General features: G+C 40.8%; 1 protein-coding gene across 4 annotated transcripts in view; it reads right to left on the bottom strand.

Moving 5' to 3' along the window:
- med23 (mediator complex subunit 23) overlaps nucleotides 1-26,998 on the bottom strand; it is a 98,023-nt gene that overhangs the window by 62,212 nt on the left and 8,813 nt on the right. For 2 of the 4 annotated variants that reach the window (XM_080192435.1, XM_080192436.1), the window contains exons 3-12: nucleotides 15,431-15,518; nucleotides 15,200-15,324; nucleotides 13,982-14,093; nucleotides 12,910-13,008; nucleotides 11,873-11,974; nucleotides 10,449-10,518; nucleotides 6,491-6,603; nucleotides 1,718-1,813; nucleotides 1,209-1,226; nucleotides 280-480 (exon numbers count right to left, since the gene is read on the bottom strand). In XM_080192435.1, the coding sequence (XP_080048561.1) occupies nucleotides 280-480; nucleotides 1,209-1,226; nucleotides 1,718-1,813; nucleotides 6,491-6,603; nucleotides 10,449-10,518; nucleotides 11,873-11,974; nucleotides 12,910-13,008; nucleotides 13,982-14,093; nucleotides 15,200-15,324; nucleotides 15,431-15,518 (1,024 nt within the window). Of the gene's footprint in view, nucleotides 1-279; nucleotides 481-1,208; nucleotides 1,227-1,717; nucleotides 1,814-6,490; nucleotides 6,604-10,448; nucleotides 10,519-11,872; nucleotides 11,975-12,909; nucleotides 13,009-13,981; nucleotides 14,094-15,199; nucleotides 15,325-15,430; nucleotides 15,519-22,900; nucleotides 23,011-26,998 lie in introns of those variants that run through there. The other 2 variants (XM_080192438.1, XM_080192437.1) reach the window with 2 other exon arrangements.

Here is a 26,998-nt window from a genome sequence, read left to right as displayed (position 1 = left end):
CTCTTCTAGACTTGCAAATGGCAACTTCTAAACTGATTCCAATCTGTGCAGTGAGTTTTGCTGCATTTATTAACTAGGTTCAGAATCTGTCCAGATTATATATTTTGGTATAATTTCCCACATGGATTTGCAATCCATTAATTTACAAATTGCAAGATACAAAATGTGTCAATTCAATTTATACTGTCATTAGATAGTCATGGGAACAAAACCTAAGCACCAATGCAGATCTGAAATGATATACATTTATAACTTGGCATTTCCATATCCCAAACATACCTTCTGATGAAGTGATAACACCATGTGTGGGAAACTAGCAAATTGAAATAAGACAAAGAAAATGAGTTGACTCGAGAGGTGCTGCCACAATAACTGACTGGTGCCTCCATCATCAAACTTTTCTTCTGTCTCAGAGCGTTCCATAGCATAAACCACTAAATCCACAAGCTGGTCTTCCAAAACTGGACAGCGCTGTTTGTGCTGTAAAGTAGACACTTATTACAGAAATGAACATTCAATACAGAAGACTGATTACTTATGCAAAAGAAACTTGACAAAGCATGAAATGCTAACCTAAACACACTGCAATGAGATATTTCAGAAAGCACCTAATTTGCATGTAGCGTAAAATAAAAGATGCCAAGCGCTGCAATGGTTTCCCCTCTTCCCCAAATCTACATGTCCAGAAACTCTAAGTTTGTTTGTATGTTTTTTAAGTCTCAACTTTGGTCAACAAGGAACATAACCACAAGTGTTCTGGTAAACAAATTAATGAAAAAAGATTTTTTCAAGTTTCTTAGAACCTACATTCTATTACTACCTACATATAAAATTAGCATGCTTTCCATTTGTGATCATGAAACTTAAAAAAATACACTGTATTTTCTTTGAAAGCATGCCTTATGAGCCCTAACAAAAGTACAGCTACTTTAAACACATCTGTTGATTCTACTTTAATATGCAGTGTAACTACTTTTCACAGGTCAACAACAGAACATTTTGCTAAACAACTTCTCCATGACAGCAGTAAAATTCTTAGGTGCAAGAATTGCAACAATCACACATTCTGTAGCAGACAGCGACAGACACCACTGCATTCTCTACGTAAACCAGCATGCAGATCTACTTTATTCTCTAAATGGCATCAGTTGCTACCAAGCAGTCAGCATCTCGTTAGTCACAATACAACAGTAAGATTGTAAACATACCTGAGCAATGTTCAAGGTCTAGAGCATTGTAGGATGGGCAGGACAAGACAGGACAGAACAAAAATAAAGGAAGAAAAAAAGAAAGACATAACAGTGACTATGAGGCCAGCCTCAGGTTGCCCCGACAGGTCAAGCCCCACAAAAACCAAAAACGTACAAGTTCTAAAATTTGAGGCTGGCCTAATAGCTAAAGCAATGTAAATAAAACTCAAATCATGTATTTCTTTACATTAATTCTACAGTTTGTTTTCCACAAGATGCTGTATTTACAATATTTTATCATTCCCATCCACAAGGCAATACAAACTAGATTTCAAAACTTTTTTTCCAATTTCAAGTAGCTCAAAAATAAAATCCATTATAAGTTAAACTAATGCTAACTTACAATCTGGCTATTTTTGCTGAACACTTGTTTGCTTATTTAGCCATAGCAACAGAAAAGAGAAAAAGAACAGTGCAAGCTATATTTAGAAGTCAAGTCCAAAGTAAAATACAGTAAGATACAGTACCTGCTTGTTCAGACCTAGCATATTGCAGACCATATCCCTGGAGTACGGTTGTTCTAAAACATATCTCAATAGAGCAGTCTGTGGGTCAAAAAGATCCTAAGAGAAATAAAACAGATTTGATGCTCACTTAATCTATTTTAAGAGTGAATTAAAAACAAATGCTTATAACACTCCACCCTAAAGAAAAAGTATTGTGATATTTAACTTGTTTGGAAAAACCCAGTCTCGTTAAGAAGTCTGTTGAAACAGTTGTACCCAAGTGAAATCACTGCTTTATTGGCAGCTTTTCTCTTAGAACTGCTTCCCAATTGTTCAATGTTTATTCACACACAACACACAAAGGTGTTTCTGTTAATATTTTAAAGATCTGACTGATTGACATTTTTATAGGGCTTTAATAAAAGCAGGCCTTTTTTAAGCAATGAATGAATGACTGGTTTTGTAAAGCTTTTTACACATGCCATTGTTACTATGATTCTGTACAAGTGTACACTGGATGAACAGGCAGCGGAGTACCATAAGTTGGCATGGAGCATATGAGAGGCCATTGAGAGCGGGTGAAGGGATATAGGTTAGCATGCAAGATACATGTGCACAGTGCCGGGGAGGGCAGCTGGATGGATGGAGGGGACAGGGTTGGATGGAGTGAGGGGGACCAGACTAACTAGGCAGGCCTTTTAACTAGTCAATGACAATCGGCCGTCTAAGGCTACCTTTGCACTACTTCCGGGGGTGATAAGCATGTCTCAAGTTGGCATCCACCTCCAGTAACAAAAATTACACCGTTGCAAACAATTTCTCCTGGCAAGTGCACAAAGCTGGGAAATTTCCTCAATTCCCACCGCCTGCCTCAAGGATGAAAATTCACTGCTGAAGTTTGCTAATAGTGGTTTGCACTGAATTTACACAAACCTTTCTCTATCTGATCTGCGCCAATAACTTCCTGAAGTGCCTGTTAACAGAACATGATCTCATTGGTTTGAAATTGTAAATAGCATTTAATTTTGTTAAATATTGCTCTCCTCACCAAACCACTACTAATTTAGGGAATTCTGTAATATCCTCATCTGATTCTTTAAGAACTGCAAAATCAACTAAATGCATTATATTAGACAGTTACCAGGCTACAATCTATCCAGGAATTTAATGAATGTTCCAATTATAATCCTGCTAATGCATGTTTTAAAATATGATGCAAAATTCACTAACTTTTTTTTTTAAATGAATTGCTCATTTATGGATCACCCCTACATTCATCATTTCCAAAACACTAGCTTGCACACTTTCCATGTTGTGGTTTGGAACACACAAACCAGACCAGAAAACAGGATCCTTGCACTGTTTCAGATGAATATCTATGTTGAAACCATTTCAACTCTAAATATCCGCAAAATACCCCTAAAGTCTCTTAATAAAGTACTTCCTAATTCTTCAAACCAATTCTCTAAGCAGGCTTCTTGACAAAAGGCATGTACTAATCAATTTTCTACAATGCTGCCTATGGTCAAACAATATTTGTAGGAGGAGCGACATTGCAAGACATAATAATTTACCAAAGATCCTTAGGCAGCACCTTCCAAACTCACAACCACTTCCATCAGAAGGACAATGGCAACAGATACATTGAAAAACCACCATCATCTGCAAGTTTCCCTTCAAGTCGCTCACCATCCTGACTTGGAAATATATCACTGTTCCTTTGCAGTGGCTGGATCAAAATCCTGGAATTCCCTGCTTAATGTCATTGTAGGTCAATCCACAACACATGGACTACAGCGTTTCAAGAAGGCTATCACCTTATCAAGGTGATAGCCTATCACTATCACCTTATCAAGGAAAGCTGGACAGGCAATAAAAAGCAGCAATGCCCATGTCCCATGACTGAATTTTTTAAAAAATTGGACAATGGCACCAGTTGCCATTTTAAAGTTATTCAGAATGCATATATTTTCATATAATTACTAGAGTTAAGTAACAAAATAGACTTTGATTTGGGAAATGGATAAGTGCAATTAGATGGTGTACGTAAGTTTCTCTCAATACAATCTAGGTAGCTGAGAAATGCAAAAATGACATGCAAATGCCAACACCACAATCAAAAGGATAAAGTTTGCACATTTTTTTCCTGTTTGTAGGAGTTTCCTCCAGGTGCTCCAATTTCCTTCCACAGTCCAAAGATGTGCAAGTTAGGTGGATTGATCATGCAAAACTGCCCCTTTGGGAGATGAGCAGGGCAAATACATGGGGTGACAGGGATAGGATCTGGGTGGGATTGTTGTCAGTGCAGACTCAGTGGGTCCAATGACCTCTTCCTGCACTGTCGGGATTCTAAGCGACGGTGAATTTATAGACATTTTCCATTATAAATGGGAAAAATGTCAGGGAGCACATGTGTACACAAGAATTTTAATAAACTATACAGATTTTTCTGATGTTTTGATCCTAAATTATTTGTACATACATGTTATGAAGATACAGTTAAGGCTTATTTAAATTTCTATTTCACACGAATACTACTTTGTTGCAGATAGGAAAAAATATATACTTTTTACACAAACTATGAGTAGCTCAGCGAAGACTCAATTGTCTGAGACATTTCCCAAAAAAATTATGTTTGTATAGTTGAGGTTAACATAAATATTAAAGTGCCACAACTTAGTATAACTAAATGAGCTATTATACTCCTTAGCACACTATTTACAGTTGAAAATACATGATCTTCATTACAGATTAATGTACAATATACATTATATAATTTTTTTAAACAGTAGTCACGAAAGCACTTGAACAATTCAGTGGGTACATTCTATATTAAAGTACAAAAATAAAACTTGTAAATCTCAGGATATAAAAATCAGACTGCAGGCTTTCCTTGCATTAGCAAATAGGATATATATGCAGTCCTTCAATTGCATTTGTGTTAATGGTAATGAATGGGCCCGGGACTGAAATCTTTGGCGCTGCCACTGCCAAGAGCATTTCACTCCAGTGGGGATTACTATAGCTCCTTACTTGCGGGGAATTGGTGGTCCGTCTTCACTGGAGTGAAGTGGGGGGCAATCGGGGCTCCCCCCAGATGGTCAGGTTGCGGGGATGTGCATTGGCACCTTGGCAGTGCAAGCCTGGGGCCCCTGATAATGTCCAACAGGTAAAGTGCCAATGCCCAGGCAGGCACCCTCCAGGCAGAGCCTAATTGGGGGGACCCTGTTGCCACTCTGCAGTTGGGATCAGCGGGGGAGGGAGGAAAGCGATCGAGCTGGCTAGCAATCGGGAGGCTTGCAGACAGGGGCCACTACGCACGTACCCATCTCGCACTCACAGATCGGCGTATGCGCAGTGGCTCACTCAGCGCTATGCTGTTGGTCTCCCCTGTGGGGATAGGCTCCGTCCATTGAATTGTCAGCATGAGTGCAATTGCAGTGCACCGAGCATGGGAGATTCTTCTTTAAACTTCCACTGAAAAAACGAACATGATTTACTCCAGTTTTCACATGAAGTCGAAGCTTAGAATTTTTGTTTTGGAGAATTGCCCTCTCTAACTTTAAAAAATAAATCAATTTGTGATTTAACCTTTAGAATCATTTTGCCATTGCCAATTTCTGATACAGCATCGTACATAAAAAGCATTTTTGTTTTAACTTTTGTGCCCAAAACAATTTCTATTCATCACTGCTTGTTAAAAATTACATAGCATTAAGAGTTGAGTTCACAAACGATGGAAGCACAACATAAACTAATTCAGATGATTGCTCTTTACTTGTGCAATATTCAATAACTTTTGTTGTAGATGGTAGAACATTCCCCCTATCTTCTTCAAAACAGGTGAGTTCACAAACGTGTGTGAAAAAGTCAGATATATAACTAATGGTGATGTCCTAATGAAATTCAGAGAAGCATCTAGAAATCAGTAAGAATTTTTATTTTTTTTTTAATAAATTCAATAGAATACCTTTTCAAACCTTCTTTAATAATTTGTCATTTAAGTTACTGATTATCAAACTCATCATGCCTGAAACAAAACATGGTTCATTTAAATCAATGAAGAAAAATGCCCACTTCTATTTTCAAGACATGATACAAAGGGACAAGCTGCTGCAAAGTAGTCTATTTTGTGGTTCCTTGAATCTTCAAAATGTTCACAAGGATATGAAGTTGCAGGATGTTTGTTAACAAACTATTAGAGTTTGCTATTAATACCCCTCTGCATCTGACTGCAGCTATAGGATTTAGCTAAGCACAGATTAAAGTGGAAATCCTGAAATTGCAATCTGTTTCTCATTGCTTTATCGCAGGCTGCATTCTTCAGCTGCATATTCCTCCTACCTGCTACAGCTGAAATCAATTGATCTGGTGAGAGCTTCCTCTCTCAGCTCTCTTATCATTTATTCCAGCTTCTACCTTGCCCCCATGTGTTATGTCTTAATCATTACATATTTTTAAACTTTTTTTTTAGGTGATTTGACCATTAGTGCTTTTCATTTCTTGGAGTCCTAACTAAGAATTCTTCATTGTTTGGACAGCTTGACGACATTACTGCAGCAAGGTGCTGGGAATCACCACTAAGCTAAACTACAATCAGCTGCACGTCAAGTGGGGCAAACACTGCTTTGTCTCTCAGCTCAGCTGTCTTCAAGGCCAGCAGCGATTACCCTTCTTTCATCGGTGACTGTAAAATCCAGGCCAAGGTTTTGAAGAAAGTTAGCTAATTTTCTACCTGCTGAATCTTTAAAGATAGGCATGGGGATCTTGAATGCAGTCAGCCACACAAATTACCTTGTCATAAGGCAAGAGTCCTCTCAAAGGAAAACGAAGTGTTGTTGGATCCAGTTTCCAAGAATTACAGATTGCACCGGAATTATTCACCACTGGCAAAAGACTGCAGCGTCCTAGTCATTGAATGTGTGGAAAAAGAAAAACAAACAAAAGTACACAAGATTATCATTTATTCTCATGTTATCCTTAACCAAATAATGGATTTCTTAGTTTCTGAACAATAAAGGGACATATAGTCAAAATATGTGTATGTCCAAATCTCAAATTTAGCTACCAGTAACTTGTAATCTTAAACAAGACACCCGATCAATATTTTGTTGAAAAATGCTAATGGAATTCAATGTAAACCTAAAAAAAGTCTATGTAGGTAATCAGTAAAAAGCAAAATGATTACTTGATTTAGTAACAATACACAACTAAATTCAGTAACATTGCACTTTTAACATAGAAAAATATGCCACAGCATAGGTACTGCAACAAAAGGATTCCATTTAGAAGCTTAGTGGAAAAGGTGTGCTTCAAAAGGAATGGGATGCAGCAAAGTCTTAAAGGAGGAAAGGAAGACCTTGGTAGGATGTTCCAGATTGCAGGGTCTAAGCAGTGAAAGAACTGCCATGAAAGATAAGGTAATATGCAAGTGAGCAGAGTAATAAGAATAGAATGTTCAATGATGAATGGGATGGATAGGATAGAGGTGGAGAGGCTCTTCCCGCTCAGAAAGGACAGTAGACTAGGGGGCACAGCCTCAAGATAAAGGGGGGGCAGTTTAGAACGGAGTTGAGGAAGAACTTCTTCACTCAAAGGGTGGTGAATCTCTGGAATTCTCTGCCCGTTGAGGTGGTGGAGGCTGTCTCGCTAAATATTTTTAAGACGCGGGTTGATGGGTTTTTGATAAGCGAGGGGATTAAGGGTTATGGGGAGAAGGTGGGAATGTGGAACTGAGCCACGACAGATCAGCCATGATCTTATTGAATGGCGGGGCAGGCTCGAAGGGCTAGATGGCCTACTCCTGCTCCTATTTCTTATGTTCTTATGTAAAGCATGGGGCTGAGACGGGTGCTGGTGGGGAGCAGGTTAGTTACAGAGATAGGGACTTGTAAACCCATCAAGGGATTTGAACAATAATTAGAATTTTAAATTTGAGGCATTAGGATATTGAAAGTATACATACAACTGTGATTAGACTTAAAATGTACATTGCTGGCTGTAAAACATTTTGATGCCCTGAAGTTGTGAAAACCACAACATAAATGCATGTCTTTATTTTTTAAAATAGGTCAGGCGGCATAGGTAAATGTGACTTACAAAGGGATAGCGAATAAGCTGCTGTCTTGGATAAATTGGAAGTTCATAGGAGAACAGAGAATGGGAGGCTGGCCAGAAGAGCTGTGAAACGGTCAAATCCAGGACATGGATGTGTGTTTCAGTAGCAGATAAACTGAGATGGGATGGCAACAATGTTCCAGACCTGCCCACTAGACATATTTTGTGATGGACAGCTCTTATCTAAACAACTCTCTTAGTTCACAGTTGATTAGAATACCAGGCCATCAAAATGGTGAGTGAATTTCTCTTATCAATTGTGGTTCTATACTTTCTCATCCACCTTGTTTCAACAGAAAACAAAGATTTCGGCCGAAGATCTTAACAGTGTTGTAGAAATTAGTGTCTAATTGTTCTCTTAATTCAACCTTCTTCAATTCAAATACTGTAACTATGTTTTAAAAACCTCAAATTCCCATTTTAAAACATTATGTACAATGCTCAATTCAGATTATTTGGTTTTATTCATTATAATCAAGCTATAATTCTCAAGTAATCATTAACTACATCTTGTCTGGTGCGGGTCTACACTCCTGACATCATCATTGAATCCCTACAATGCCTACACCGGCTCTCTAAAAGAGCATCTTACTTAGCCTCCCCATCATCCCTGTAACCCCATGCATTTACTATGGCTGATCCACCCAACCAACACATCTTTGGACACTGAAGTGTAATTTAGCATGACAAATTCACTAAACTTGCGCATCTGAACTGTGGGAGGAAACTGGAGCACCTGGAGAAAACCCACACATACAGGAAGAGCATGCAAACTCCACAGACACACCCACCCAAGGCCTGAAGCGAACCCAGGTCCCTGGCACTGTGAGGCATGACTTGCTCTTCTCTTTCTTGCCTGTTACTTCACCAGTTTGCCAGATTTTTGATGCTTCCTTTCCTTGCTGCTATTCTGCTGTGAAGTGCTTTGGGTCTCAGATAAATCTTTCATTCTTCTACTTTGTCTCAGCACTGCCTCATCTTCTGCCATTAACACTTCTGTAAATCACCACTTGTCTTCCACCTAATCACATGCATTTCATTTTCCTTTCTCCTTATCCCCTTTTCCCTGACTCCAATTCCTCTCACTAGCCAATCATTTGTAATAGTTCCCAGTTCTGACAAAACAACATCAACCAGAAATGGTAACTTTACCTTCTTTGCCACAGGCGTTGCCTTTTTTTGCTGAATTTTTCCTATATTTTCCTGTTTTAATTTTAAGATCGGTTGATGGATTAAAACCATAATGTTTACTGTTAACTGTCAACTAAACTGCAGCATCGTTGCAGTCATTTCAGATTTCCAGCATTTACTTTTTAAAGTGAATAGTTTTGGAAGGGTTTATAAGGGCAGTTAACACAAAATACCAGTATTTAAGACAAAACTGAATAAACATAGTAAAATCATTGAAGTATACGGAAAGGCTGTTTAAAGTAAATACCTCTCACATAGGGTCTGCACTGAAGAAATGGGCCATCTGTTGTCCTTTTGTGCTAAAGCTATGATTCATTCATTCCTATTCATCACTATTACTCAATTGATAATTGTCTCTGTAGAAAGCTTTCTTGAGTCTCTATAACTGGAGCTAAAATTTACTGTGACTTTTTGTCAATGCTCAAATGCTTACCTTAAGTTATCTACAGAACACTTAAAAATACAATGTAGAAAGTGGATCATCACAAATATATACAGTAAAGATGCTGATGTAACCTGAAACATTGGCCCTGATTGTTGGGAGAGTGGATGTTTGATCCAAGGTGTGCATCAGAAACTTGTGAAAGTTCCAATGTGCTGACCTCCGTGGAATTTCTCAGGAAGTTTGAACTTTCAGTGGGTGTATTTCCCTTGCTCCCTGGGATCCTCCACAGAAGTCTCTGAATCTAAGTTAGAATCAGGGACTTTGGACACTTCCGATTTACTTGTTTGATAATTGTCCAGGAAATATTCGACAGAACCCACTAGCTGACTTGACTAACCACCAACCTGACAACCCGACCACCACCCCAACCCCCTAACCTGACGACTAGCTTCTGACCAGATTTCCTGCCGCCCTCACCCATATACTCTCCAGCCTTCCTACTCATTTGCTAGCTCTCACATTGGATAGTTAAATTTACCATATAGCAGCTAGTGCCTTAAAAATGGGAGATCTCATCTTCCCAAGCCCGAGGCTACTGGGCTGTGAAGGATCACTTTGAGGGACGCAGAACTCCACATTTCTGGAGAAGTAAAAACGCAAAGTACACAGAGTCATGGAAAAGTTTGAGCAGAGCAGCAGTCTGACAACGACTGCTGCTGCACAAAGGTCCAGGCCATTAACTCTGTTTCTCTCTCAACAGGTACTGCATGACCTGCTATGTATTTCTAGCATTATCTGTCTTAATTTCATATTTTCAACACCTGCAGTATTTTGCTTTTATACAGGAAAGTCTGTCAGTTCAAGGTGACTAATTTAAATAATGAAGAATTCCAAACCCTCAATTCTGAGAACTAATCAAGCCCATCAGGCAGGAAGTGACATCCAGTCTTCACTGGTTTGAAACAGATGCCACAAACATTCTAAATAGCCACTTGAACTGCCAGTTGTACCCCAAGATCTAATTATTTCTTAGTTCAGAGAGGAAGGTTGCGTGCTTACCACAGATAGAGTTTATTCGTGCAGTAGGTCTAAAGCTGTCCACAAAATCAGATGCCAGGTTGCCCAGTAACTGAAAGAAAAAAAATCCCATAACAAGACAATTTTAAGTGAAATAGATAAATATATTTCATCCATTGAAGTTTAAGAATTAAGGTCAGTCTGTAAAAACAGACAAGCAACCTGACAATTAGAAACAAAGCTTATATAGAACATCTATACTTAGACAAAAGTAGAACAATGAATCTTGGTTTACAGATATTACCTAGGTAATATGTCATTAACAATACCTGTAATGTAGTGCACTAATTCAGGTTATTAAATTGAACCTCTAGAAAGAAGATTCCAGCGTTTCAATGTGAACTTTTCATGGAACCTTGCATCATTCACTCCTCTCTTAGCAAGTACCACTGCCGGTATATCCCATTTCTGTGATCTAGATTGCCAGTTTAAGGACAATTCACTGGGTGACATATACAAAGCATGAAGAGGAGATAGTAGTGACGCAGAGAAGAAAGCTTACATTTGCAGAAAACAGGAATTCAGGTTTCACAGGGCCAGCATTTTAAAGGATATTTTTCGAAAGAGATGGATTTAGATGGTACATTTTGGTGGAAGAATGGGGAAGTCAATTGTTACTTGGAATAGTCAAATCTTGGTGGGATAGAGGTAGAAAGGGATCTTTGAGCACAAATACACCAATCATTAAAGCTGAGCCACTGATTAGCAAGACCACAGAAAAGCAAACCAAGGGCTTGATTTCATTTCTAGATGGATAGAATTAGTCTTACTGCTGGAGAGATGGAATTGAAAAGTAAGGAAGTTATGCTAACCTTGGTTAAACCATATTTGAATACTGTGCGCAGTTCGGATCACCATATTCTAAAAGGTATACTCAGAGGGTACAGAAAAGATTTAAAGGATGACGTCAGACATGCAAGGGTATATACAGCAGGAAATGGTTGACATACTGGGTATCTTCTCCCTTGTAAAAAGGTTGAAGGGTGACCCAAAGTTATGAAAGGTCTTGATAAAACAGACACAGGGAGAATGTTTCCTCTTGTGGGGAAGAGCATAATGCATAATTAGAGGCCATTAATAAAATATAGTCACCAAGGAATTCAGAAGAAGCTTCTTTACTCAAAGACTGGTGAGAACGTGAAACTCACAGGAAGTGGTTGAAGCAAATAGCATAGATACATATAACAGGAAGCTAGATAAGCATACAAAAGACAAGAGAATAGATGGTAAAATTATATATTTAAATGAGGAATAATGGATGGAGATTCAAGTGGGGCTTAAATAGGGGCATGGACTAGTCATGCTGAAAGCCTTGTTTTTGTGTTGCAACATCTCTCATTGACAAGATTCACAAGTGTAGAACATAAAAGTTCATTTTCAGGTGAAGAATAGTAACAGTTTTTTACCCAATGAGACAATTTCCCTTCAGGATAAAGTTTTCTGATCTCTGTAACCGCAAAATATGCTGGCAACAAACAAGCATTCCTGTCCAAGATGTATGCCACAACCTGGAAGTGTAAAGCAGGAAGCATTTATTTAGATTAAATTAGTGAAAGCAAACAAAATCTTTCCTCTGCATAACAGACAAATTACTGCTTAAAAGAAAATTAGTACATTGCATTAACTCTACACATTGGGAAAATCTATTGGTCTTGCACTCCAAGCAAGAAACTCAATTCAAAGAAAACAGATTGGATAATGTGCTACAGCATTGTAGCCCTATTTCAGACCCATGCCTTCTTTAAGTCCTGATGTGGATATGCCAGCGTTGGACTGGGGTAAAAAGTCTGACAACACCAGGTTTAAGTCCAACCGATTTATTTGATAGTAAACTCACTAGCTTTCGAGGTTACCCCCTTCGTCAGGTGAATGGAGAGTTCTGGCCTCAGACAGAGCCATATAAAGCACAGACAGTTTACAGATTACTGATTAGAATGCGAATCTTTACACCTAACCTGCTGTTCAAGTCTTAAAGTGGCTAACAATGTGAGTGGAAGGAGCACTGATCACAGATTAAAGAGATGTGTATTGTCTCCAGACAGTACAGTAGGTGAGGTTTAGCAAACCCAGGCAAGTCACGAGGGTTACAGATAGTGCGACATGAACCCAAGATCCCTGTTGAGACCGTCCTCATGTGTGCGGAACTTGGCTATCAGTCTCTGCTCAGCAACTCTGTGCTGTCGTGTGACGTGAAGGCCGCCTTGGAGAAGGCTTACCTGAAGGTAAGTTCAACTCTGAATAAGCACTGCAGTACTAATTTATATCTTAATGTTTTTTCCGGACGAATGGAAGTGAATGTCATTTTGTACATAAAATTAATGATTACTATGTAAAATATCAAAGACACAGTTTTCCTTCTTAAAAGTAAATGAAGTACCTGTGCAGGCTCAAGTAATTTTTAATATTTACTTCAAAGACTAGAAACACTTCACCAGAAACTTACATCTTTGGCTGTTTGCAATTGCTGTACAACAGCAGAACTGACTGTGTTAGGAATAGTTTGAATCTTCTCTAGAATTGCTTTCAACAGGTCTCGTACACCCTAGAAGAAAGATTAAGTTATACTTTACAGATTAATCAAAAGTTCCTTAGAGTGCACTAACCCATTGCTCCAATAAACTGCACAATGATATTGTTTAAAGTTCTAATACAACAGCTTTAAAACATTATTTGTGTTGCTATCCAATAAACTTAAGGATGCTACGTCACCCAATCAAGAAAATACAATTGATCAACATATGTTGGAATGGAAATTACTGTCAACAGCGAAGCAACAGCACTTGCCACTGACCTCTAAGAAAGCTGCCCACAAAGATTTAATCTCCAGTGTGCTTTTCCCCTTTCTCAATGGCAGCTTAAATCTAGTGCCAGTCATGAAGATCGGCAGCAGCTTTGATGTTTGGCTGCTTATCAGTTTACTATCACATTGAAATAGCAACAAACAGAAAGCCAGGAAGTTAAAAGCACTTAATATCCTTCAATTTTAAATTAACTTGCAGATAGCAAAGTGATTACAATAGGATTAAGACAGAAGCTAAGTAAGGAAAGGCTCAAGAAAAAATAAAATGTGTAATTTTATTATGAGGAAACTTGACATTCCACAAAAACGAAACTAGCTTTACAGGTGCAGTGAAGCCATTTAGCAGTAATGTTGAAAATCAGAAAAATCCAGTTCACCTCATACAACTTTTTCAGGGGTTTTACAGCAAGATGAATAGAACATGGGTGAAAATTGTTGCTAAATCACAGATTTCCTACTGCTTTCAGTCTGGGGGCTCATCAAAAGTGCACCCTCTAGAGAAGTGCACAATCACTGACAGGAAATTCTGAAGTTCCTTATTATCCACACGTTTTAGTGCTGCAAGTGAGTAATGATGTTGAGTGATGCCAGTTTGGTTGTCGTCATCACCATAAAAAAAAATCGAGGCTACTACTACACAATTGGACAAATTTGACAGTTACAAATTATTCTGTTAATAGCACCAAGACAAGTCAATGAATTACTTGTACAATACCTTGTAGTCAACACCACCTATTATTTTTCGAACGAGTTTAAATGTTAGAGCCCAAAGCTGCATTCTCTCCCATTCCAGATTTTCAGAATTAATTAAAGTCTCACAGACCAGTCTAGTAAACAAACAGAAAAGTATTTTGGAATTTTATATTCAAAATGCCACAAACAATAACTTTCACTTGGCAAGTTATATAATACAAATTTGAACTAATTAATAGATTAGAGGACTTGGAGATTTTGCTTGGGATAATGTTTGCTAAACGTTGAGCCATGGAACACAGTGACCCCAAACATTCTCAACACTCTATTTTTTAAACTGCGAAATAGGTGCAAACACAAATAAAACATGAACATGTCTTTTTAGCTTTACCAACACAAACATTAATCTAGTAATAGTTTGTAAGTTCTCTAATGAATTTAAGTCTCACCCTTGGTTATTTTTAATACGAAGGACGATGGGAAGCTGATTCTTATATCAAACATACGCATCTTTCCTATACACACTCCCCCCCAAGTCTGACACACACATGTCCCGCTCTCTCAAATTCACAAACACATGCACATCCTCACGCACGTACACAAAAGCATGCGTGCGGCCCATTGTCCACTTGTCGCCCTCTCACACATGCCCGCACCTCCATCACCCATGTCACTCTCATGTTTGCCGTTGCATGTGCATCCCCACACGCGCCCCTCCTCACACTCATGCCATCCCCAGTGTCCATCCTCTCTCTCCCCACTGCATGTGTCCCAGTGTCCCCGCACACGCATCCCCAACCTCGCGTATTCAACTCACCCACCTGCGCGTGTCCCCCATCCACCCCCCAACCCCACCCCGTATCACCCTCCCTCATGCAGCCCCATTTGCCCTCATGCACACATGTTCTCTCCCCCCACTCCCCCAATGCCAATGGCCCATTTATTTTCTCTAATTGTTTTTAAATTTGGCACTTTGAACCAACATTTACTGGTCATGTGACGGCCACCAGCTTCAGGGAACCCCTGGAGATCCTTGAAAGGAAAAAAAATGAAACTGGAGATTGAAAAGAAGGGGACATATAATATATTCATACTGTGCGACACAGCAATGGAATTATGTAATTTCCTCTGTGGAAGTATATATTTTTCTATAATATTACAAAATTTGGTTCTTACCTACACTGTAATCAGTTACATTACAAAAAACTTAAAAACACTTGCTTTTTTCTTTCACTTATACCTGGGAGGCAGCAACCCGCTTTCAACTGCCATAGCCAAGCAGTCGTACAAAAAGGAAATCCTCTTGGGGTTGTGCTGTCCATGGATGAAGCGAACAATCCACTGCACACACTGTTCATGGGATTCCTAATGTTCAAATACATACATCAATAGGGCATTTGCAGAAACTTCTAAAATTTGAAACTGTAATTGGAAATATTCTTTAGGCAATCACTGATAAATAGATTCTAACCTGAGGAAGATTGGTCCAGAGCTGCCTGAAAGCTCCAAGGCAGCTAATTAGCTTGGTTTTCTCATCTTCAGCTGTGTCCATAAACATGCTGTGAAAGATATGTTTACGCAAAACAGTAGTTAACTTCAAATGCTAGTAAAGTTAAAGGAACACAGAATCACAAAGTGGAGAAAATGCTTTCAGATCCTTTGTTTCACAGAACTTCCTGGTGTCATGCTGTTCATTGAATACTTCCTTGTCAGGTTATGCCTTCCAAAGGTATCATCTCACACTTTTCGGGGTTAGGTTCCATCTGCCACTTACCTGCTTACTTGACCATCGTGGCTATATCTCCCTGCAGCCCAATTCACTGAACCTCACCATTGTGCGCACACACGCAACACAGTCATCTATGTCATTTATATAAATAACAAATAATAGGGCGCAAATCCCCATGGCATGCCACTGGGCAGTGGCTTCCAGTTACTAAGGCAGCCTTGTGTCATCACCCTCTGCCTCATATAACTAACCCAGTTTTGAAACCATTTCCTCAAATTACCTTGTATCCCATGTGCCTTTGCTTTCTTTACAAGTCTCCCATGTGAGGCCTTGTCAAAGGCTTTGCCGAAGTCCACATAGACTACATCACTGCACCACCCTCATTTACACACCTGGTCACCTTCTCAAAAAATTCAACCGATTTGTCAGACATGACTTCCCTCTGACAAAGCCATGCTGACTATCCCTGATCAAACTTTGCCTCTGCAAGTGGAGATAATTTAAATGTATTTATTACTTTCACAATTAGGCTTACATTAACACTGCAATGCAGTTACTATGAAAATCCCCTACTCGCCACACTCCGACGCAAGTTCGGGTACACTGAAGGAGAATTTAGTATGGCCAGTGCACCTAACCAGCACATCTTTTGGACTGTGGGACAAATCCGGAGCACACGGATGAAACCCATGTAGACACAGGCAAACTCCATACAGACAGTGACCCAAGCCAGGAATTGAACCCGGATCCCTGGTGCAATGAGGCAGCAGTGCTAACCACTGTGCCAATGTGCTGCCCCTAACTTTGTCAAAGTTAGTTACTGTAGATACATGAAAAGCTTCTCGCCAAAATTTACTCCAAAGCTTTTCTCTGCACATTAATATGCATGTTTTCCTAGTCAGCATATATATGTGATACAATCACTTTTTGCTACACATTGAATACCTCTTGAATCAATCAGCTTTTATCCTTCCACATTCCCAGTGTCCAGTTGAGTACTTCACAAGAGCATGCTGTACTCATTTCTGTTGGGTCCCTTTCTGGTTCCGTAAAAATTCATTGAAAACGGATTTTAAAATATGATGCAAGATGGTCTCTCTTTCAAATGATCTTAAGGACTCTAGTACATGATTCAAAACTTTTCAAACTGGGGCAATAGTTCAGTTGATTAAATAGAACATAGAACATTACAGCGCAGAACAGGCCCTTCGGCCCATGATGTTGCGCCGACCAGTTTTTTTTTAAAAAAAACACTGACCCACTAATCTAAACCAATCCCTTTTCGTCCATAAACCTATCCACAGCTCTTAAACGCCCCCAAACTAGGCTCATTTACAACCGCAGCAGGCAGGGCATTCCAATCCCTCACCACCCTCTGGGTAAAGAACCTACCCCTGACATCCGTCCTATAACTACCACCCCTTAATTTAAAGCCATGCCCCCTCGTGCTAGCATTCTCCATCCGAGGAAAAAGGCTATCACTATCCACCCTATCTAAACCTCTAATCATCTTATATGTTTCAATAAGATCCCCTCTTAGCCTCCTTCTTTCCAGCGAAAACAACCCCAAATCCCTCAGTCTCTCCTCATATGACCTCCCCTCCATACCAGGCAACATCCTGGTAAACCTCCTCTGCACCCTCTCCAAAGCCTCCACGTCCTTCCTGTAATGTGGGGACCAGAACTGCACACAGTACTCCAAGTGCGGCCGCACCAGAGTTGTGTACAGTTGCAACATGACGCTGCGACTCCTAAATTCAATCCCCCTACCAATAAACGCCAAGACACCGTATGCCTTCTTAACTACCTTATCTACTTGATTCCCAACTTTCAGGGATCTATGTACACATACACCTAGATCCCTCTGCTCCTCCACACTATTCAAAGTCCTCCCATTAGCCCTATACTGAACACATCTGTTACTCCTACCGAAATGAATTACCTCACACTTCTCCGCATTAAACTCCATCCGCCACCTCGCGGCCCAGCTCTGTAACCTGTCTAAGTCACCCTGCAAACTATGACACCCTTCCTCACAATCTACCACACCTCCGACTTTGGTGTCATCAGCAAACTTACTAATCCACCCAACTATACCCTCATCCAGATCATTAATAAAAATTACAAACAGCAGTGGCCCCAAAACAGATCCCTGAGGCACACCGCTCGTAACCGAACTCCATGACGAATATTCACCATCAACCACCACCCTCTGTCTCCTATCTGCCAGCCAATTCCTGATCCAAGTACCTAGATTACCCCCAATCCCATACATCTGCATTTTCTGCAGAAGCCCACCATGGTGAACCTTATCAAACACACCCATAAATAGATTATCTATAATAACATCAATGCCTGTTGGGTGACATCCACATCATGATGTTATTCAAAATAATATTAATTGAATTGCCAGCGGTTATCTCTGGTGTATTGACGGCACCTTTGTAGTGGCAGCTATTCCCTTTTATTGAGCTATTGAGATATTGCTCAAACATAAATGCCAATGTTCAGGATAGGGATAGTGGAGAACTGAAACCGTTGTTCACTTACTGTATCTAATCAGTGTGGTTTTATTTGGAAATGAAGACGTGCGCCTCTTTTAGCCCTGCAGTGTACAGTTTGCATCAACAGCATCATGCTTTTGTTGGGTTTAAGCAAAGATTTAAGGAAAAATAAAGAAGGGCAGCACAGTGGCATAATGGTTAGCACTGCTGCCTCACAGCACCAGGAACCCAAGTTCAATTCCAGCCTTGAGTGACTATTTGGAGGTTTATCCAATTTTAAACCTATTAACACATCCAATACCTCATCACTCCCTATGTCAATTTGCTCAAGAACCTCACAGTCTCTGTCCCCAAGTTCCAGACGTTCATCCTCATTCTCGTGGGTGAAGACATATGAAGTATTTGTTCAACACTACACCGACGTCCTCTAGCTCCACCCATAGATTGCCTCTTTGGTTCTTAATGGGTCTGGGTTATCCTCTTTCCATTGACAAACTTCTAGAATATCTTAGGATATTCTCTACTTTTACCAGCCAGAACTTTCTCATATCCCCCCTATGCTCTCCAAATTTCCTTCTTAAGCTACATCCTGCACTTTCTGTACTCTGCTAATGAATCTGCTAATTTGCTCCCCTTGTACCTACTAACAGTCTCTTTTTTTCTTATCATATCCTGAATATCTCTGGCTATCCATGGTTGTCTGGCCTTTTTATTACTTCCTATCACCCTAGAGGGAACACAAAAGGCATCCAAAAATCTATTCCAGTAAGAAAGTAGAGTAGCACAAGTCTTCAATCATCTAACAGCCCAAGTGGTTAAACGTTGCAAAAAAGCAACTGCATTTTGCAATGCAAAAACAAACCTTTTGAACTCTGGGTTCTCCTCCCTAAACAAACACTTCAACAACAAAAGCAGAAAAATAAAATTTAGGCAGTAATCAATATGCATGTGGCATGAAGAATGATTTTCCATTACAAAGCATTTTTCATGATTACTGGGAGTCTCAAAGAACTTGACACCCAATGAAGTACAAAATGTGTCCAAGTTATCCATACTCCAAATATTAAGATTCCACCATTGGAATTCTGCATTTAAACTGCTTTATTGGATATTTGAACACAAATAATAGTGCTGCAGCTTAACACTGAAAACTTCCAGACAGTGACCCAAGTATGAAACTCAATTGCAAGGCTAACTACACACTGCAAATTAAATAATCACAAAAATAATCCAACATTTGATTGAGAGTTTCAGAGAGATGGTGATGAGATAGAGCTGGATGGCATCATCGCACATCAGAAAGTTGACCTTATATCCGTGGACAATATCAAAAAGGGATGTAACATGATGTGAGCAAAGTTTCACTCAGCATCAAAATATCAATATGTTCACAAACAATAAAGGTGAACAACAAGGCAAAGAGACCAAAATTGTGCACATTACTCCAAGTGTGGTCTCACCAAGGATCCACATAATTATAGCAAGATTGCCTTATTCCTATACTCAAATCCTCTTATGTGCCTTATTCCCATACTTAATAAAGGCTAACATACCATTTGGGGGAGGGCATAATGTATTGTCACTGGAATAGTAATCCAGAGACTAAGGGTAATGCCTTCTGGCCCTGGGTTTGAATCCCAACATAGCAGATGGTGAAATTTGAATTCAATTTAAAAACATCTGGAATTAAAAGTCTAACGATGTCCATGAAACCACTGTCAATTGTTGTAAAAATCTATTTGGTTTACTAATGTCCTTTAGGGAAGGACATCTATCATTGTAAGCCAGAACAGGTAACACATGACTCCAGATCACAGCAGCATTGCTAATTCTTAAATGGCTTCTGAAATGGTCTAACAAGCCTCTAAATTCCAAGGCAATTAGGGATGGGCAATGAATACCAGCTCAACCAGTGACACGCACAATTCCTAAATTTTTTTTTGAGCATGCCTTCTGAACTGCTGGTTCTACTCACATTAATAAGGCTACCCTTTGGATAGCAACACATCCCAATCTTTCCCCATTTAAAAAATACTCGACATTTCTGTTTTTCATACCAAAGTGGATAACTTCACATTTTCCACATTGCATTTCATCTGCCATTCTCTTGTCCACTCACTTATTCTGCCTAAATATCCTTGAAGCAGCTCTGCATCCTCCTTACACTCTCATTCTCACCAAGCTTTCTGTCATCAGCAAACTTCGAAATATTTGATTTATAGATGGGGCCCCAAGCACCGATCCTTGACATACCCACTAGCCACAGCCTGCCAACCTAAGAATAATCAGTTTATTGCTACTCAATTTTCCATCCATTAACAAATCTTGAATCTATGCCAGTATATTGTTCCCAATTTCATGAGCTGCAATTTTGCTTATCATCCTTTGTGGGACCATATCAAAAGCCTTCTGAAAATCCAAATACACCACATTCACTGATTCTTTCTTACCTATTCTCAAAAATCATGATTTCCTTCTCATGAATCCCATGTAGATTCTGCCCAATATTTTTCTAAATGCCCAGTTATCACATCCTTCAGAATATATTTTTGCATTTTCTCTACTAATGATATCAGGATAACAGATCTGTAGTTCCCCATTTCTCTCTCCCTGCTTCCTTAAATAAAAATGGGCTTATATTTGTTACCCCCAGTCATTATTTTTTATTCAGTCAAAAATGTGGGTTTTCCTGACAATGCCAACATTTAATGCCTACAAAAATTTCCCTTGGGAAGATGATGGTGAACTGCCTTCTGGAACCACTGCAATCCATGTAGCGTAGGTACCCACAGTGCTGTTGGGAGGGAGTTCCAGGATTTTGACCTAGCAACAATGAGGCAACAGCAATATATTTTCAAGTCATGGTGAAGAGTGGTACTGTTCTAGAACCTTAAAATTGTGAAAAATTTCCACAATTTCTACAGCCACCTCTTTCAACACCCTGGAATGAAAATCATCAGGTCCACAGGATTTATGAACTTTCAGTCCAATTCATTTCATAGCGGCATGATGGCATAGTGATTAGCACAACTACGGCAAATTGTGCGGAGGGTGTGGAGAGTCTACAGAAGGATCTAGATAGGCTGGGCGAATGGGCCAGGAAATGGCAAATGGAATTTAATGTTGGCAAGTGTGAGGTGGTCCACTTTGGTAGGAATAATGGTAGGAAGGATTATTACTTACATGGCGAAAAACTGCAGCAGGCGACGGTGCAGAGGGACCTCGGGGTCCTTGTGCATGAGTCGCAAAAACCCAGCTTGCAGGTGCAGCAGGTGGTCAGGAAGGCAAATGGGATGCTGGCTTTCATAGCGAGGGGGATTGAATATAAAAGTAGGGAGGTCTTGCTGCGACTGTATAGGGCATTGGTGAGGCTGCAGCTGGAGTACTGTGTGCAGTTTTGGGCGCCGTACTTACGCAAGGATATTTTGGCCTTGGAGGGAGTGCAGAGGAGGTTTACTAGGCTGATGCCGGAGTTGAGGGGGTTGAGCTATGAGGAGAGGCTGAATAAACTAGGCTTGTACTCGTTAGAGTTTAGAAGAATGAGGGGAGGTCTCATTGAGACGTATAAGATGATGAATGGGATGGATAGGATAGAGGTGGAGAGACTCTTCCCGCTCAGAAAGGATAGTAGGACTAGGGGGCACAGCCTCAAGATAAAGGGGGGGCAGTTTAGAACGGAGTTGAGGAGGAACTTCTTCACTCAAAGGGTGGTGAATCTCTGGAATTCTCTGCCCGTTGAAGTGGTGGAGGCTACCTCGCTAAATATTTTTAAGACGCAGGTTGATGGGTTTTTGATAAGAGAGGGGATTAAGGGTTATGGGGAGAGGGCGGGAATGTGGAACTGAGCCACGACAGATCAGCCATGATCTTATTGAATGGCGGGGCAGGCTCAAAGGGCTAGATGGCCTACTCCTGCTCCTATTTCTTATGTTCTTATGTTCTCACAGCACCAGGGAACCGGTTTCTATTCCTGGCTTGGATCTATGCAGAGTCTGCACGTTGTCCCCATGCCTGTGTGGGTTTCCTCTGGGTGCACCACTTTCCTCCCACAATCAGAAAGACACGCTGGTTAGGTGCACTAGCCATGCTAAATTCTTCTTCAGTACACCCAAACAGGCGGCAGTGTTTGGCAACTAGAGGATTTTCACAGTAACGTAATTGCAGTGTCAATGTAAGACTATGAGTGACATTAATAAGTAAATTTAAAACTTTAAACATTTTCTCCAGCACCACTTTCTCATTCATACTAATTTCTTTCAGGTTGTCAACCTCACTAGTCGTTTGGCCTCCAAACATTTCAGGGAGATTTTATCTTCCTCTTTGAAGAGGAAAGTATTTTAGTTTCTCCGCCAATCCTCCTTATTATCCATTATAAGTTCTCCATTCTCTGCCAATAATAGGCCCACATTTGTCTTTACTAACGTTTTCCTTTATATATATCTAATGTTCCTCACTAGGTTAACTTTAACATTTTATTTTCTCTATCAATTTCTTGGTTCTCCTTTGCTGAATTTTAAAATGGAGTTAAAGATTGCATCCATTTGGGTGGAAATTACAAATAGTAAGGAGAAAAGATCACCAATAGGCATAGTCTATAGGCCACCAAATAGTAATGCCATAGTGGAGCGAGTAACGAACAAAGAAACAACTGATACATGTAAAACTGGTAAGGCAATTATCATGGGGGATTTTAATCTACACGACCAACCTGGTTTGATCAATGGACAAGGTAGCCCTGTGGAGGAGTTCATAAAATGTATTTGCGATAGGTTCCGTTACATACTGTTCGATGAAACTACGAGGGGGCAAGTTATCCTAGATCTGGTTCCGTGTAATGAGACGGGAATAATTAATGATCTCATAGTTAGGGATCCTCTCTGAAGGAGAGATCACAGTATAGTTGAATTTAAAATACAGATAGAGTGTGAGAAGGTAAAATTCAATACCATTGTCTTGTGCTTAAACAAAGGAGACTACAATGGGATGAGAGAGGAGTTGCCTACGGTAGACAAGGAGCAAAAACTTTATGGTGGGACAAGTGAGGAGCAGTATAGGACTGTCAAAGCAATTTTTCGCAGTGCTCAAAATATATTCCAGTGATAAGGAAGGACTGTAGAAAAGGGGATAAATCAGCCATGGATGTCTAAGGAAAGAAAGGTATCAAATTGAAAGAAAATGCATATAAAGTAGTAAAGATTAGTGTGAAACTAGAGGATTGGGAAATCTTTAAAGGTCAACAGAAAGCCGCGAGAAAAGCTATAAGAAAAGATAGGTGACGAGAGTAAACTAGTGCAGAATATAAAAACAGACAGCAAAAACTTCTACAAATATATAAAACGAAAAAGAACAGCTAAGGCAAACACTGGTCCTTTAGAGGATGAGAAGGGGGATTTAATAACAGAAAATGAGGAAATGGTCGAGGTTTTGAACAGGTATTTTGTGTCGGTCTTCACAGTGGGAGACACAAATGAGATGCCAAAAATTGATGACAAGGCAGCTATGGCAGGTGAGGACCGAGAAACAATTATCATTAAAGTAGTAGTGTTGGTCAAGCCAATAGTAGACAAGTCTCCTGGACCTGATGGAATGCATCTCCGGGTATTAAAAGAGATGGTGGGGGGAAAACAGCAGATGCTCGGGTGGTAGCTGATCAAAATTCGCTGGACTCTGGGGCAGTTCTGGCAGATTGGAAAATAGCAAATGTGATACCACTGTTTAAAGAAGGAGGCAGACAAAGGCGGGTAACTATAGTCCGGTTAGCTTAAATTCAAGCACTTTCCCCACTACAGAAGTTACGAAGAAATAGCGAGACATCTGGAAAGAAATTGTCCAGGGAAGACGCAGCATAAGTTCATGAAAGGCAGGTCATGGTTAACTAATTTACTGGATTTGTTTGAGGGCATTATGAGCGCAGAGTACAATGGGGAACTGGTGGATGTGGTGTATCTGGATTTCCACAAGGCATTTGACAAGGTGCCACACCAAAGACTGCATAAGATAAAGGTGCACAGTGTTATGGGTAAGATATTAGCATGGATAGAGGATCTGTTAACTAACAAAAAGCAAAGAGTGGGGGAAAATGGGTAATTTGATTTATTATTGTAACATGTATTAACATGCAGTGAAAAAGTATTGTTTCTTGCATAAGGTTATAAGAAATAGGAGCAGGAGTAGGCCATCTAGCCCTTCGAGCCTGCCCCGCCATTCAATAAGATCATGGCTGATCTGAAGTGGATCAGTTCCACATTCCCGCTTTCTCCCCATAACCCTTAATGCCCTTGTCTGTCGAAAACCTATCTACCCATGACTTAAATATATTCAGCGAAGTAGCCTCCACCACTTCAACTGGCAGAGAATTCCAGAGATTCACCACCTTTTGAGTGAAGAAGTTCCTCCTCAACTCCGTTCTAAACTGCCCCCCCTTATCCTGAGGCTGTGCCGTCTAATCCTGCTGTCCATTCTGAGCAGGAAGAATCTCTCTACCTCTACCCTATCCATCCCATTCATTATCTTATACGTCTCTATAAGATCCCCCCTCATCCTTCTAAACTCCGAGTACAGACCCAGTCTATTTAGTCTCTCTTCATAGTCCAACCCCCTCAACTCCAGTATCAGCCCAGTGAACCTCCTCTGCACTCCCTCCAAGGCCAAAATATCCTTGCGCAAGTACAGGACCAAAGCTGCATACAGTACTCCAGCTGCAGCCTCACCAGTGCCCTGTACAGTTGCAGCAAGACCTCCCTTTTATATTCTATCCCCCTCGCTATAAAGGCCAGCATCCCATTCGCCTTCTTGATCACCTGCTGCACCTGCAGACTGGGTTTTTGCGACTCATGCACAAGGACCCCCAGGTCCCTCTGCACTGTAGCATGCTGCAGCTTTTCGCCCTTTAAATAGTAATTCCTCCTACTATTATTTCTGCCAAAGTGGATAACTTCACACTTGCTAACATTGTACTCCATCTGCCAGGTCCTCGCCCACTCGCTCAGCCTATCCAGATCCCTCTGCAGACTTTCCACACCCTCCGCACAATTTGCTTTTCCACTCATCTTTGTGTCATCAGCAAATTTTGTTACCCTACACTCAGCCCCCTCTTCCAGATCATCTATATAAATGGTAAATAGCTGAGGCCCCAGCATCGATCCCTGCAGCACTCCACTAGTCACCAACCGCCAATCAGAATAGCACCCATTGACACCAACTCTCTGCCTCCTATTAGGCAATCAATCCTCTATCCACGCTAACATCTTACCCCCAACTCCATGCACCCTAACCTTCTGAAGCAACCTTTTGTGAGGCACCTTATCAAACGCCTTTTGAAAATCGAGAAACACCACATCCACCGGTTCCCCTCTGTCTACCGCACTGGTCACATCCTCATAGAAATCCAATAAATTCGTCAAACACAACTTCCCCTTAACAAATCCGTGCTGCGTCTGCTCTATCAAACCATTCCTTTCCAGGTGCCTTGCTATTTCTTCTATGATGACAGATTGAAGCATTTTTCCAACTACAGATGTTAAACTAACCGGCAGACGAGTGAAGGAGCAGAGAGAGAGCTAAGATTTTACCTGTTAAAAACCTGTTTAAAATAAGTTTAAAGCACTTTGTTCTTTGTAGAACTGTTTAAAGCATTTATTTATTGTATTTACTGCTTTAAGAATTCTGAGGGAGTGGTTAGAAGGCAGTTGTGGGCCAACAGCTTTAAATCAGCGCCAGGTTTAAAAGGAGGCCTGGTGTAGACAGCGGGCAGCGTCGGAGCGGGCAGCGGAGTGAGAGGGAAGCAGAGTGAGCTATTAGGGCTTAATATCAAAAAGGGCTTGAGGGAAAAAAGGCCAGGTGAGTTCGTTTGAAAAACAAAACTACTACAGTGAATAATGGAGGGGCATGTGATGTGTGGTTTCTGTATGATGTGGGAACTGGTGGACTCCAGGGTCCATCCCAGTGACCACGTCTGCAGTAAGTGCAGGTTGCTGGAGGAGCTCCAGCTCAAGGTAGATGAGCTGGCCTCTGAGCTACAGACACTGAGGCTCATCAGGGGGAGAGAGGGTGCCATTGTCAATGGGGTGCAAGTGACATCCACCTCCCCTAGACTGGCTAACTCTAAGGGTCAGGGACAAGAGGGGGCTGCTGGGAGGAGGAAGGGGGGTGAGGAGCGGAGGAAAGAGAGTGGGGAGAGGAGGAAGGAGGGTGGGGAGCGGAGGCCTCAGCCTCTTAATCTGCATAACAGGTTTGAGGTTCTTGCTTCCAGTCTGGAAGAGGACAAGGCAGGTGAGGTTGGTGAGCAAACTGCACACGGTACAGTGATGCAGCAGGACATAGGCAAAGAGAAGGGGAAAAGGAACGTAGTAGTGATTGGGGATAGTGGGGTGAAGGGTATTGACACTGTCCTTTGTCACAATGACAAAGTGCACAGAAGGGTGTGTTGTCTGCCTGGTGCTCGGGTCCGGGATGTCGCAGCTGGGCTGCAGAGGAGCCTGGAGTGGGAGGGTGAGAATCCAGTCATTGTGGTACATGTGGGTGCCAACGACGTAGGCAAAATGCGAACTGAGGATCTGGGGAGGGAGTATGAGAAGCTGGGAATGGAATTAAAAAGTAGAACCGACAAGGTGGTCATCACTGGGCTACTGCCTGAACCGAGTGCAGACGGGCATAAGGTTGACAGGATTAAGGAAGTGAATGGGTGGCTCAGGGATTGGTGTGGGAGGAATGGGTTTGAATTTATGGGGCATTGGCACCAGTATTGGGGTAGGTGGGACCTGTTCGGGCGGGATGGGGTTGGTCTGAACCGTGCTGGGACCAGAGT

This window comes from Carcharhinus amblyrhynchos, chromosome 7, assembly GCF_965287045.1.
Source record: "Carcharhinus amblyrhynchos chromosome 7, sCarAmb.v2.hapA, whole genome shotgun sequence".
NCBI lineage: Eukaryota > Metazoa > Chordata > Chondrichthyes > Carcharhiniformes > Carcharhinidae > Carcharhinus > Carcharhinus amblyrhynchos.
Note: the sequence above shows the minus strand (reverse complement) of the source record. Positions and strands in the feature narration are given on the sequence as shown.